Below are 15,430 nucleotides of genomic sequence, written 5' to 3'. Positions count from 1 at the left end.
TCGGCCGCACCAGAGCACCAGCCCCTGCATTTCCTGTCGATATGATGACTGGTCGCCATCGTTGATGAGGCTTATGACTGTGTTGTCGTCTGCAATCTGACAGCCGGATGCGTTGAGGTGCAGTCGTTTGTGTGAAGAGAGAAGAGCAGCAGAGAGAGGACACATCCTTGAGACACCTTCATTCATGTCCTCTCGGGGATGTTACTGAAGATGCTAACAGTTGTTTCTTTACAGCTATCAAAATGTTTCTTTCATCAACTGCTGCTGTTTTCTTTGATTTACCTGTTCAAGGCCTATTCCTTGAATACAACAGTGGTTTATTTCTTTTTAGTGACAGTCTAAAATGTAAATGGTTGTATTGGCTATGGCCAATGTTTGTGCATCATTTCCTGGTTGATTTTTCCATCATCTATCAGCTTATCACGTGTGTGTTTTTCATCCACAGACAGCACTCTGATTTTCACGTCGGTTACAGCATAAACTGTAAATGTAGTCTTCACAGGGAAACAAAATCTGGAACTGATCATAGAGACATTCAGTGCTTTAAATTGGGGCAGCAATATTTCATCTACTGTAAGGACTTGGGCTTTGGAACCGGAGGATCACAGTTGGAGTCCCACTTCAAACAAAAAATATAAAATGGCAACTACTTGTTGGAGTGAAGCCCCAAGAGATGTAGCACTCTTTGCACAACCTTTTCCCTCTAACGTCTCTCCTTGCATGCCTGCGTGTATGTAATCTGGTTCTTTGTCTGGTGTGCAATACAAATACACAGCAGAATCCATCCATCCATTTTATGTACCGCTTCTCCTCACTAGGGTCGCGGACGTGCTGGAGGCTATCCCAGCTGACTTTGGGCGAGAGGCGGGGTACACCCTGAACTGGTCGCCAGCCAATCGCAGGGCACAAACAAACAAACAACCATTCGCACTCACATTCACACCTACAGGCAATTTAGAGTCTTCAATTAACCTACCTTGTGTGTTTTTGGGATGTGGGAGGAAACCGGAGTACCCGGAGAAAACCCACACAGACCCGGGGAGAACATGCAAACTCCACAGAGGCGAGGCCGGATTTGAACCGGGGGCCTCAGACCTGTGAGGCAGATGTGCTAACCAGTCGGCCACCATACAGCAAAATGTGAGTTAATTTTTCCCTTGAGGGATTATTGTAAATCTAATAAATTAAACGTTTGAATAAACAACGGTGGGTGACTGGTTAAAAAACTGAAATACTGACCTCTGATATTCACCTTTTAATGTCAAACCCACGTCTTCAGCATTATTGTTCAAATACGTTTGGAGGGAAGGTGTGTTGTTAGATTATTTCATTATGAGAAATTGAGATAGGGGGAAAATAGCCAAAAGAGAAAAACTAATTGTTCGCATTATGATTTTGTCGGTTCTTGTGCTACCACCCTCCACAGACATTTTGTGAAAATCTGTTGCTGTGATGTAAACTTGAAAGCTTGCATTTAACTATTGTTAAATGCAAACAGTAAAGGGTTGAACGACTAAATTTTTTTTTGTAGTCAACGATAATTTGATGAAAGTCGAGTCGAAGTTTACTAATCGATGGTGTCATTGATACTTTTTCAAGCACAGTACAGTGGTCCGCAAACTTTTTTGCGCCATGGACCGGTTTCATGTGAAAACATATTTCGAAATATCCATCCCTCCATTCTTCGTACCGCTTATCCTCACTAGGGTCGTGGGCGTGCCTGAGCCTATCCCAGCTATCTTTGGGCGTGAGGCGGGTTACACCCTGAACTGGTCGCCAGCCAATCGCAGGGCACATAGAAACAAACAACCATTCGTCCGCACATTCACATCTACGGGCAATTTAGAGTCGCCAATTAACCTACCACACATGTTTTGGGGATGTGGGAGGAAACCGGACTACCTGGAGAAAACCCACACAGACACAGGGAGAACATGCAAACTCCACACAGGCGAGGCCATATTTGAACCCAGGACCTCAGAACTGTGAGGCGGATGTGCTAACCAGCCAGCCTCCATGCCGCCTATATTTCGAAACACCTGCGTAAAAACATCCATCCATCCATTTTCTGAGCCGCTTCTCCTCACTAGGGTCGCGGGCGTGCTGGAGCCTATCCCAGCTGTCATCGGGCAGGAGGCGGGGTACACCCTGAACTGGTTGCCAGCCAATCGCAGGGCACTCGCACTCACAGTCATGCCTACGGGCAATTTAGAGTCTCCAATGAATGCATGTTTTTGGGATGGGGGAGGAAACCGGAGTGCCCGGAGAAAACCCACGCAGACACGGGGAGAACATGCAAACTCCACACAGGCGGAACCGGGGATCGAACCCGGGTCCTCAGAACTGTGAGGCTGACGCTCTAAACAGTCGTCCACCGTGTGCATAAAAACAAATGATTATAAATATAACTCAGAATTACACTGGATGTAGTTGTTGTAATATGTTTTTCTCTTCAACGAGCCTGCTGGTCTCATGTGTTTCATAGCATAGCACGTTGTAAGACGGTACGTCATAGCCAGGCTTAAAAAAAACCCGAAACATTTCTGTTTATTGGGCCTGATTCACTAAATTTGTTCCCTGAGTACGAACAAATTCAAGTAAGAACATATTGATAAATCACAGGCTTCTGCATCAAACGTACGTACGCATGATTTAAGCACAAATCTGTGCATACGCACGGTTGGTGAATGAGGCCCATTGTTTCTATTTCACTTGTGTCGTAGCGTATCGGAGGATAGACTTGCATATTTTGCAAGTGACAGTCATACCGGTCTCCTTTTTGGTAATATATTTCCACTCATTTGAAACATATAACGGTCGTATGATAAGTGTTATGACACAGTGTCGTAAAGTGGCACAAGTCTCATGATGTTTGCGCATGTTGTGATAGGAATCAAGTTCTCGTTATCACACAGTTGTTGCCCGCGCGTAATTGGACGTAATATTTTGGCGACGATTATGAAGCTTCACTTCACACCCCTACCCTAGTTCTTTGCCACCAATCCAGTTGTCTCGCTGGTAAGAATCTTTTAAGACAAGCCACAATTGGAATGGCCGAAGCTACTCTCATCCACAACCAGCTTATTTTCGTACCCTTGAACCCACACACAAGACTGCATCATCTTGTTGGCCAGACAGTTTGCTGCTCCAGAGTATATAGCCCGGTGACAGCAGCAGAAGGGGGAGTTGAAAGTCCTCCTTAAATTAATTGGCTGATTGGAAGACAAGATGCCAAAACATGTGAGTAGCGTTTAGTCGACTTCAAGCTTTAAATTTCAATGCACAGTAGGAATGTCGGTTAATTATATATCTATTGTGTGTGTGTGTGTCAGTGATTTCCAACCTTTATGGAGCCAAGGAACATATTTTACGACAATTGAAAAATCTCACAGCACACCAACAAACAAAAATGTCACAAAAAGTGGATACATTAATTACTGTATGTACAACCCCAATTCCAATGAAGTTGGGACGTTGTGTTAAACATAAATAAAAACAGAATACAATGATTTGCAAATCATGATCAAGCTATATTTAATTGAATACACTACAAAGACAAGATATTTAATGTCAAACTGATAAACTTTATTGTTTTTCGCAAATAATTTTAAATTAGAATTTTATGGCTGCAACATGTTCCAAAGAAGCTGGGACAGGGTCATGTTTTCCACTGCGTTACATCACCTTTTTCTTTTAACAACATTCAATAAACGTTTGGGAACTGAAGACACTAATTGTTGAAGCTTTGTAGGTGGAATTTTTTCCCATTCTTGCTTGATGTACAGCTTCAGCTGTTCAACATTCCGGGATCTCCGTTGTCGTATTTTACGTTTCATAATGTGCCACACATTTTCAATGGGAGACAGGTCTGGACTGCAGGCAGGCCAGTCTAGTACCCGCACTCTTTTACTACAAAGCCACGCTGTTGTAACACATGCAGAATGTGGTTTGGCATTGTCTTGCTGAAATAAGCAGGGGTGTCCATGAAAAAAACGTTGCTTGGATGGCAGCATATGTTTCTCCAAACCCTTTATGTACATTTCAGCATTAATGGTGCCTTCACAGATGTGTAAGTTACCCATGCCATTGGCACTAACACAGCCCCATACCATCACAGATGCTGGATTTTGATCTTTGCGTCCAAAACAGTCCGGATGGTTCTTTTCCTCTTTAGCCCGGAGGACACGACATCCACAATTTCCAAAAACAATTTGAAATGTGGAATCGTTGGACCACAGAACACTTTTCCACTTTGCATCAGTCCATCTTAGATGAGCTCGGGCAAAGAGAAGCCGTAGCCGTTTCTGGGTGTTGTTGACAAATGGCTTTTGTTTTGAGAGAGTTTAGAGTTTCAAATTGCACTTACGGATGTAGCGCTGAACTGTATTTACTGACATTGGTTTTCTGAAGTGTTCCTGAGCCTATGTGGTGATATCCTTTACACATTGATGTCGTTTTTTTGATGCAGTGCCGTCTGAGGGATCGAAGGTCACGGGCATTCAACGTTGTTTTTTGGCCCTGTCGCTTACATGCAGTGATTTCTCCAGATTCTCTGAACCTTTTGATGATATTATGGACCGTAGATGATGAAATCCCTAAATTTCTTGCAATTGTCCGTTGAGGAACATTGTCCTTAAACTGCTCAACTATTTTCTCACGCACTTGTTCACAAAGAGGTGAACCTCGCCCCATCTTTGCAAAAATCAAACTGGTCCTTCAGAAACCGCACTTTGAAATAGTAATCAACGCCTTTGTGACCACTTGTCTGGATTACTGCAATGCACTATATATGGGGATTGGTGGGTCGCCTGCAACTGGTTCAAAATGCTGCGGCTCGTCTTTTAACTGGCACAAGACAGTATGAGCATATATCACCTGTTTTAGCTTCACTCCACTGGCTGTCTGTTAGTTTTAGGATTCAGTTTAAGATTATTTTATTTGCTTTTAAAGCCTTGAATTGCCTTGCCCCGTCGTACCTCTCTGAGCTGTTGCACCCCTATGTTCCCAGCCGCTCTCTCAGGTCAGCTGACCAACTGCTCCTGACAGAGCCCAGAGCCAGGCTTAAATTTAGAGGTGAATGAACGTTTGCTGTTGCAGCTCCAAAACTGTGGAATATTTCGCCACTCCACATCAGACAACCCTCATCACTGTCTCATTTTAAATCCTTGCTCAAAACCCATCTTTTTACCCTGGCTTTTAGCACCAGTTAGCGTGTCTGATGTGATGTATATGTGTTGTGTTGGCCGTGCATTTTATGAAGGTTGATTTTACCTACTTCATTTTATGTAGTTTTTATCTCATTTTATTTTATTGTTATTATCCTTATTTTTTAATATTGATGTGTTTTTATTGCATTATACAGCACTTTGGGAGCCTTGTGTTTGTTTAAATTGTGCTATATAAATAAATGAATATATATATATTTATATATATATATAAATGAAGTGGATTGGATATACAGTATGTTTATTTATATAGTTACATATATATGTATAAATATAAATTTGTGTTTCGGCCTTCTTTTCACACATAATTGGTTGTAGGGAACATTATTGTCAGGAGTTTAGAGAGCGTGTACTGCAGGGGGCGTCGCTAGCCCTATTTTAGGGGTGGGGGGTGGCTGAATTTTTCCTCTCCTCGTGGCTGAAATATTCTGCTCATTTTCCAAATTATTGTATTATTATGATCAAATACATTAATCACAAACCATGCATTCAACAAAAGAATAACAATAATAAATAATTAAATTCAAAAGGTAATCTTTGATCTGAATTTTGGATTATTGAACCCATTTTAGGTGAAAATACAAACATTTTATTGTCATCTTCTTTGAGCTTCAAAAGTCTCTCCATCTAAATAGAGATTATTGCCAGTGAATAAAGTCTTCCTTGGTCAGTCCTATTTCGAATGAATAGTTTGAGTCTTTTTCATGGCAAGAATGTTTATTCCACATACACTGTTGTGAGCGCCAACTGGAGTAACTTTGTCACATCCGATTCATTCTGGATCAAATCCTTTTCAGCCATAAAGATGAGCAGCACCGTGTGAGCTATAATCCCATGAGATCAGCCTTTAGTATTCAAAAGTCAAAGAACCTAGACAAGCAACCAGTTAGGTGTCTGCGTAGGTGAACCTGATTGCTCTTGTGCACCCTCCTCGGTGTGATTGCCACAGCCCCACTGAAGGAGGCTGCCTGCCCTAATGTGGAGGAAGAATACTGTCTGCCTCACCTCACGCTTTATCTTCTTATCAAGTATTAAATACATAATCCTGACAATGGAAAATCTGGCAGGCTTCTCCTGCCTCACTTTCCCGCCCATGTATTTGACTAGTTTAATATGCTAATTCAGCAGTTTTAATAATGAAATCGTGGCTATTATTGGATTAAAAAGAGTGTAAAGCACAGATACAGAACTAAAATGGAAAAAAATATGTGGGCCTAACCATTATTATTATTTTACTTCTTCTCATACAAGTGAGGCTCTGCCGATGCCTCCCTCCGACATTTTAGTTATGGTTTCCGTCAGAGGGCTGTTGTTAATGTGAAAGCTATATAAATGTATAATCACCTCATCATATTATTACATAGATACAATTTCCCGAGTATTTCATCGTTATAAATGGTATATTTTCCAACAACAAATTCAATTTGATGCGGCACAGTGGACGACTGGTTAGCACATCTGCCTCACAGCTTTGAGCGCCGGGGTTCAAATCTGGAGTTTGCATGTGCTCCCTGTGCCTGCGTGGGTTTTCTCTGGGTAACCCGGTTTCCTCCCACACCCCACAGGGTGTACCCCGCTTCTTGCCAGCTTGCCCGCGACCCTATTGTGAGGATCAGTGGTACAGAAAATGGATGGAAATTGAATTTGAAATCAGAAATCCACGGAAAAGAGTGGCAAGCAAATGTTTTAATTATCGTCCATTTTAAATTGAGAAGTCATTTGGTCAAAATAAAGGCAAATATGTCTTGACACATGTAGACTCTGCCTTGCGATTGGCTGGCGACCAGTTCAGGGTGTACCCCACCTCTTGCTCGAAGATAGCTGGGACAGCCTCCAGCTGGCCCGCAACCCTAGTGAGGATAGGCGCTACAAAAAATGGATGGATGGACATATAGACGCTTGTTAAAAGTTGTGCATGAAATAATAGAATAGAAGCATTCCTTTAAATATATGTTTATTTTTAGATGCATGAACTGGATAAATATTATATAGTTAGTGATGAATAAACATATTTAGTTTTTCTTTGCTTTCTGATTTGTGACAAGTTTCCACTCTGGAAACACACACACACACACACACACACACACACACACATACACATATCCTGAGAGAGAGAGAGAGAGAGAGAGAGAGAGAGAGAGAGAGAGAGACAGAGACCTCCTCCATCCCATTGGCTGCTGAAACTTGTTGGAGCTTGTCTTGAAAAAGAAGAGGCTCCGAAGAACCTATCGATGGTCTCGACCTGCCCCCCTTGCGCAAGTCCGCCAGGGTGCCGAAGTGGTCCTGCCTTGACACCGTGTCTGACGCATGACGGAATCCACGTGGGCCCTCGCAGCTCCCGACGCCAACTTTCCCGCACGTCCTTGAATGCCGCCGCATGCATTCTGCTGTCTTCACCACATTGGACCTCTCAAAGTGGCTGCCACCTTTTGTTTGGAGGGAGGGGGAGGGGGGGTCCAACTTGTTTCTGACATCCGTTTGTTGTACACTTTCTTCGTATTTGAAACAAGTCGCGGACAATGACGACCTTACCGGGAACCGTGCCGCGGATGATGCGCCCGGCCTCTGGACAGAACTACCCAAGGACCGGCTTCCCACTGGAAGGTACCCATGCGTGCAAGATTATAACACCATTTAGTCATGCAAGGGGAGATGAATGCTGACAATCTTGTCAGGTGTAACTCCCCCCCCCCCCCCCCCCCACCCCCATGTTGAAAATAAACTCAATATGACGTTTTGTCTCTACGTACACATTAAAAGGTGTTAATTGAACAATATATATTTGTTAACATTGTGGTGTAGAACGGAACACCACTGCATCATGACCTTATTTTCCTTTTAGTGGAAAAAAATGCCGATCACAACTACATTATTGGTATTCATAGCAAATAAAATCAACTCCTCTATTAGAAGTGGCACGTAGGGGATTTTTTTAAATTATTATTTTTTTAACTTATTTTCTTAGTGGTTTTACTACCGATTTCTAACACTTTAACTACCCGCTCGACCAGTCAGTAGAGAACATTAAGAGCGCAAATAATGAATTTTAAAAACCAAGATGCCGTCGCAACTGTTGGGTAGACCTTTTTAAATAATCGATGTAACATTTAGAAATGTTAAATCGTTATTTATTATAACGTGTTATTATTGTAGAACGCCAATTTTTTAAAAAGTGGCATGTAAACCATTTGGACCGAGGCTCATGTTTTAAAATGAATTACTTTGTAATCTACAAGATGAACGCAAACGTTTTTGTATTCATTGGTCAAGGTTTAACAAGATCCAAACGAAAGTAAAAGAAAATCGCATTTTTAAATGATGGTTCCGTTTTGAAAGATTTGTTAAATGGTGTGGGACTTAGGCCTGAAGTAAACCGTCAAACTGTGGAGGGGGGAAAATATATATATACACGAAATAACCGAAAGTAAAAGGTCAAGTTGACATTGTCGCAGTTGAGTACAAACGAAAGATTTGTCTCCTCCGTGTCCGTGCGGCCCAGTGTCCACACCTTTAGGCCAGGGCCGAGTCAATCAGCTGGGGGGCGTCTTCATTAACGGTCGGCCCCTGCCCAACCACATCCGGCACAAGATCGTCGAGATGGCCCACCACGGGATCCGACCCTGCGTCATCTCCCGACAGCTGCGGGTCTCCCACGGCTGCGTGTCCAAGATCCTGTGCCGCTACCAGGAGACCGGCTCCATCCGGCCCGGGGCCATTGGAGGCAGCAAGCCCAGGGTGAGCCTTCAATAAACAATGACAAGAAAAGGGCACTTTCCGCACAAATCACCCGTCGATTCTGAAAGGTTGACTGTGGAATTCATTGAAATGTAGAACGCGAGAGTGCATGTTTGGAATTCTCCAGAAATGTGGAAAGAGAAGCTAAATATATCTTGATTTGGGAACCTTATTGTGAAATTGGGCATTTTGGCAATTTCTTCATCAGCCCCCGTATTCTGAAGTTGGAATGGTTTGGTTTGGTTTGCTTTCACTCAAGCAATGTGGAATCTGGTAAAGACGTAAAATAAAGATTGATTACATTTGGGATTTTTTTAAATTAAAAATTTAAAAAATAAAAAAAAAATAATAAAATAAAAATGTTTAATTAAAAAAAAAGGGGGGGAATTTGCAGAATGTGGCATGGAACAAGAAAGATTGGAACTTTTTGTTGTTGAATATTCCATTCACTTTATCTGTGTGTGTGTGTAAAGTGTGTAAATCTCGGTAAATTGGCAATTTTCAGAACGTGCAAAGATGTCGTGAGTGAGTTGAATATTTTGCAGTTGGAACGGTTTGAATCAGTGGAGTGTTTTCTTTTTTTGCTGCCCAAAAGTGTAAGTCACCCCAAGTGACGCGTCTGTCTGTTTTTCTGCGTGTGTGTGTGTGTGTGTGTGTGTGTGTGTGTGTCATTTGGGGGTCTAACGCAGCAGGTCGCAACGCCCGACGTGGAGAAGAGAATCGAACAATACAAGAGCGACAGCCCGGGAATATTCAGCTGGGAGATCCGAGATAAGATGCTCAAGGACGGCGTGTGCGACAGGAGCAGCGTCCCTTCAGGTGAGACATTCGCTGGTAAGATGCTTCCACTTCTTTCCTTCTTCCGTTTGCTTTCCAACACATATAGCAGAACATCATCATCATCATCATCAGCATCATAATAATAGTAAATATCATAATGTAGCCGATTATTCATTCGTTCATTTAACTTTTTATTATTATTATTATTATTATTATTTTGATAACAAACAATGATTTCAGGAAAAAAAAGTTTTGTGTTAGGATTTCCTTTAGACACCCCAACACGAACACACACACACACACACACACACACACACACACACACACACACACACACACACGCGCTCTCTCTCTCTCTCTCTGTCTCTCTCTCTCTCTCTCACACACGCACACACACACACACACACACACGTATTTAATATATGAGAGTCAACGTAGGTAATACGGATTATAACATCTAATATGTAATACTTAGACATGATAATAATAACAACAACGTGATATTTAATAATATATCATACCCGCACACAACTATTAGTAGTATTTATATTAGTCATACAAAATAAGAGAGTCTCTCCAAGTGCGTACAAACATTTATTAATAAGAATTTTGAGGGATTATTGGTGACACTAATTTAAGAAATAAAATGTAAAAAAGGACATGGACAACAACAACAACTACTACTACTACTACTACAACACTGAAAAAAAAGTCCTTTTAATCCATTTCAATCATGTGCAACTGGAAATGAAGAACTTCAGTGTACTCCTCCTCCTCCTCCTACTGCTAATCATCATAATAATAATGATGATAATAATAATAACAATCCCACTCGTCAAGATAATTAAGGATGATGTGCTTTCGCTGACAGTGAGTTCCATCAGTCGAATACTGAGAGCTCGTTTTGGGAAGAAGGACGAGGACGACGACGAGTGCTTCAAAAAGGACGAAGAGGAGGACAAGAAAACCAAGCACAGCATCGATGGCATCTTAAGAGACAAAGGTAGGCCAAGGGGGTTTCCTTCCAAATTGGGCCCAAGTGGAGCTCGTTTTGTCGCTTGGTTTCCCCCCAGAGGACCCCTCATTATTTCTGATGTGTTATTGATGAAGTGTCAGGCCCACGGGGAGCAGCTTCCACGCTTACTGGGGGGAGGACCGACGGTGACGGCCGATATCAATTAGACGCAGCCTCTTTGTGGACACGGCTCCAAATAATATATCGCGTAGAAAGCAAGGTTATAATAATCATTCAAATAAACTACACTTTAGCAAATGCAATAAGGGCGATACATAGCTTACATTGTATATGAGATTTTTGGCCGATTGTGTTTTTCCATTTGGCAGAGTACATCATTTAACCTTTGATTTGATTTGTCTAGATGTATCTCGCATGATTCGGAACAGTTTTAGGGATATGTAAAAAGAAAAGAAATGAATTGCTTGGAATAATCTCCAGTCCTCATTTCAAGTGTCACAAAAGATGTTTAAAAGATGAGCCCCGGCGTGTGTGTCTGTCATCTTCTAATCACTGGAAGATTTATCGGACTACAGCTGCTAATGAAACTGTTGTCTGCTGAATAGGCATCCGTGTTGGAGAGGGATGTAATAGCTCAAAGGCATATTAAGAAATATATTTATCCCCTATCAGCCCTCACTCTTACCCTTCCAGGCACATGTGCTCCCTTGCAGGGCTCCAAAGCAGATTAAATTGAGCTTTTATTTCTTTTCACTTTCATCTTTTTGGGCAGCTCACTTCATGGCGCCAAGCCTGCGGCGAAAAATTCATGAGGGTTTAAGGTTTCCTTCCGTGTGCTTTGGATTGCGTTTTCAAATATTAATTCCATTTATTTCGCTGGTTTGTTCCTGTGGGAGGCGAGTGCGTTTTAGTGGCTCATGATGTTGACATATAGACACGCTCAAAATTATGATTCTGTGATAAATACATGATGGCCTCTCCTCTCGTAAATAAGCAAAAAACAAACAACCCCAAAATACTGTATGGCGACTTCCGCTTGCACTGGATTCCACGCGCTTTTTCAAAGAGAAAACTAACATAAATAATCTGTTCATAGGACGTCATCAATCTGCAAAAAGGCCAAATTTGAAGTGACGCTTTCAACATTCTAAACTGTCATATGAGTATGAAATTAAGTGAACTACTATTAATATGTTAAAACAACAAAATCATTGAAAGAAAGGTCATTCTTGATTGTCACACGAGTGTAAAAAGAAGCTAACCACCATAAAAACAACATGCTCTACCTTAACTTTGATAATGATGTGTAACGACATGCTGGACAGAGTATTGGGAGTGGGACAGCACTGGAGTCACCACTGACTTCATGTACCTCCCTGTGTTTAGGATTCCTCTTCTCAAACTTCTTCTTCTCTAAAAGGGACCCCTCTCATGCTGTGAACCTTGGCCCTTATTCCATAGATTTGGAATAAGGGCCAATCTTTTTAGAATCGATTATCCTATCCTGTAGATATTTGGTCGAGTCCTCAAGTAATAGCCGCCACCCCCCCCCCCCCCCTAAAAACAATTCTATTTTTATTTATTTTTTATTTATTTTTTTACTACTAACGTATTTTATTCTCATTCATGAGGGTTGGACTTCTATCCTTAAATTGCATATGTTGGTACTGAGTGTATGGTACGGTATAAACTCTGTACAGAATTTGCGACATCAAAATTAGCCTTTGCTAAACGGTTAGCATTCACGGTTAGCATTAGCATGCTAGCGATGACCATTTTAGGTAAAAACAACAACAACAATTACAATTTAGCTCACTCATACATCATGTTATATGTACATTACATATCTAATAGTGTCTTAAAAATCACTTCCAGACATTACTCTGTCTTTTTTGGCAATATTTTTTATTGGTCCAACAGTGCATCCATCTGCAACAAATGTCCGTGCTGTAAACATGGACAGTGGCCAAATGTTTCTGGGTGGCGCAAATTGGTTCTGCAAATATGCTTTTATTAATAAAAAATATATATTTTTTTTGCCTCGAGGCATAAATATTTGCGTTGACCAATTTTTGTGGGCGACTGACCCAAGTTAGCCGCCCCACCCCCCCAAAGCCGTAATGTATTGCGTCGCTCACTTTTGAAAATGCGTGTGAGAATATGATGTAACAGGCGTTTGTTTTTGTCATATTTTAATCAATGACACTGGAATAAATTCACCATTTTTTTTTTTGCATATTAAATTAGCCATTGAACATAACTTTGGGGTGCCGTTGTGTTGATCTGAGTGTGCAATGATATACAGTATAACAGCAATAAAAGGTAAAATACCAACTTGAACAAAGCAGTGTTTCGAAACTCAAGCAAAATGTTGTTGTTTTTTTTTCCTGAAAAGTTGCCATTTTAGAGGTCGGGAAGATTGCTCCCGACAACGACAATATATAAAATATGACTGAATACTTCCACTTTATAGTATAGTACATTCCTATGTCCAAACCAGCAAGCGATTTTGGTCTCCAGTTCTGTCGATGGCGTCACTCGAAGTTATGCGGCATATCGATTTGGGCGATGAAAAAGAGGCATTCTCAGGGCAATTAGGTATTTACCGATTGCTCCAAAACAGATTTATATTCTTGGAAATGACTGCCAGTTTCATTTTCTTGAGCAAAAAATACATAAAGAGTATTTCTTAGCTAAATATACTGTAGGCCATCTGGATGATACAGTAGGTCCTTTAACAGGCCTTCTTTAAACCCTCCTGTTGTGTTGTAAAAATAATAAGAAGTTTTTTTGGGGCATGGAATTTCTTGGATTAACATATGTCATCAACATGGTTCATTTAATGTAACTGTACAATAATTTTTTTTTTTTTAAGTTAAAAACAAGCAACAACAACGGTTATCCTCATTGGACTGTAATCTGTGAAAGGTAATGTACTGAAAATTGATAAAGGGCGTTAATAATGACGCAAAAAACATGTTTACGGGGATCTTTTCATTTCTGACACTTATGGATAGTTAAACATGCTCCAGGAACATAACAACCGGGTTAAGATAGGCCTCCGTGTGAAATTTTGGTACATGCAGCAGAGTTGATCTTTTGATGTCCGCTGATTTCGGGAGGTATGCTGAGGTACTGCCTGATGTGAGTGTGTGTGATGTCTCGCGTGAAGTCAGCACAAAGCTGTGGCGGTCCAGCTTTTGAAAGATACCTTGTTAAAAAAAACCAACAACATGAATCCAGCCCATGAGAGGTGATGCTTCTCCCTAATGAGATTTGGTTTACGTCTCGTGTGATTATGCTTTGACCAAACATTTTGGTTAATTCTGAATGAGACATCCTCAGGGGCACAGGTTGTACTGCAATTATATAATTATATTATATACCTATTTCAATACTGTATAAATTGGGGGCCAAACAGTAGGATAGAGGTTAGCACATTTGGCTCACATTTCTGAGGTTTCAACTTTGAGTTGTGGCTAAGGCCTTCCTGTTTGGTGCTTGCATTTCTTCCCATGCATGTTTTCTTCGGGTACTCCAGCTTCCTCCCACATTCCAAAAACATGCATGCTAGGCCCGCGACACAGCCAGAAGCAATTGAACCGCCGTGCAGTGTGCTGGGTTCTACAATTAATTTTGATGAATGGCTGAGTGGCAATTAGTTTTGCTCGGATTCAAATTTTGAATTGGAGGTGAATGAATCGCTTTGCAATCAAAAAAATGCTATGTCCTCTCACATGAGCAATTACAAATATAAATAGAGCTAAGTTTGTGGGTATGAAGCAAGGTCCAACCAGCGGCAACAAAAATTGCATTTCCGGGTATGAAGCAACATCCAGTTGACTGGCAATTTGTGCCAATAGTGTACAGCAGAGGTGGGAGTAAGTCACATATGTGCAAGTCTCAAGCAAGTCCCAAGTCACTGTGGGAAAGAATCAAGCAAGTCAAGTCGAGTCGCCACGAAATTTCAAGCAAGTTGAGTTGAGTCATTACTTGGTTTAAGCAAGTCGCAAGTCAAGTCATACAATCTTGCTCCAGTCGCAACATATACTGGAGTGGTAATCAAATGTTTTTTCACAAATCTAATAAAAGTATTCACCCCTTTAAAAGTGAAATGAACAACAAGTGAGATCATGATTGATTACATTTATTGCACTGAATTGTTTTCAAGTTTTATTTCAAACTCAATTAAAATAAACTTTATTACTTAACAAACTTCGCTGTGCCCTTTGTGATGACAGCCTTGTAACTCCTGCGGTTCTTATGAGAACACAATTAAGCAAAAGCCAAGACTGTTTTCTCTTGGTCAAATGTAATTACATGTGTACCTACAGGGCTAAAGAAGAATGAAATAGATTCATAATTAAGGGACTAGTATATGACATAAAAACGTTGCCATACTTAAAAAAAAACAAAATGTAAACAAAATCTGCATTCCTCCTGTGTCCTCTACTTAAATTAAATTACTCATTTTCGTTTGTTCATTTATTTAGAAGCACTGACCCTGGACAATTGTCATTAGATTAAAGGTTATGTTTCATATGCTGTTGTCTCAATTTTAAAACATAGTGCAGACAGCTTTATCACAGAGCCAACACAACAGATGACATTTTGATGGTGACACTTCAATAAACACATTCATCCATCCATTTTCTGAGCCGCTTCTCCTCACTAGGGTCACGGGCGTGCTGGAGCCTATCCCAGCTATCATCAG

General features: G+C 41.0%; 1 protein-coding gene across 1 annotated transcript in view; it reads left to right on the top strand.

Annotated features, from left to right (window-relative positions):
• The first annotated feature begins 7,698 nt into the window (after positions 1-7,698).
• Positions 7,699-15,430, top strand: part of LOC133414443 (paired box protein Pax-7-like) — a 43,755-nt gene continuing 36,023 nt past the window's right edge. The window contains exons 1-4 of the mRNA XM_061699835.1: positions 7,699-7,829; positions 8,725-8,960; positions 9,650-9,779; positions 10,612-10,743. Coding sequence (XP_061555819.1) covers positions 7,745-7,829; positions 8,725-8,960; positions 9,650-9,779; positions 10,612-10,743 — 583 coding nt within the window. The 5' untranslated portion in view covers positions 7,699-7,744. The remainder of the gene's footprint in view (positions 7,830-8,724; positions 8,961-9,649; positions 9,780-10,611; positions 10,744-15,430) is intronic.

The sequence above is a fragment of the Phycodurus eques genome, chromosome 1 (assembly GCF_024500275.1).
Source record: "Phycodurus eques isolate BA_2022a chromosome 1, UOR_Pequ_1.1, whole genome shotgun sequence".
In the NCBI taxonomy this organism is placed as follows: Eukaryota; Metazoa; Chordata; class Actinopteri; order Syngnathiformes; family Syngnathidae; genus Phycodurus; species Phycodurus eques.
This window is presented reverse-complemented; position numbering and strand designations above follow the sequence as displayed.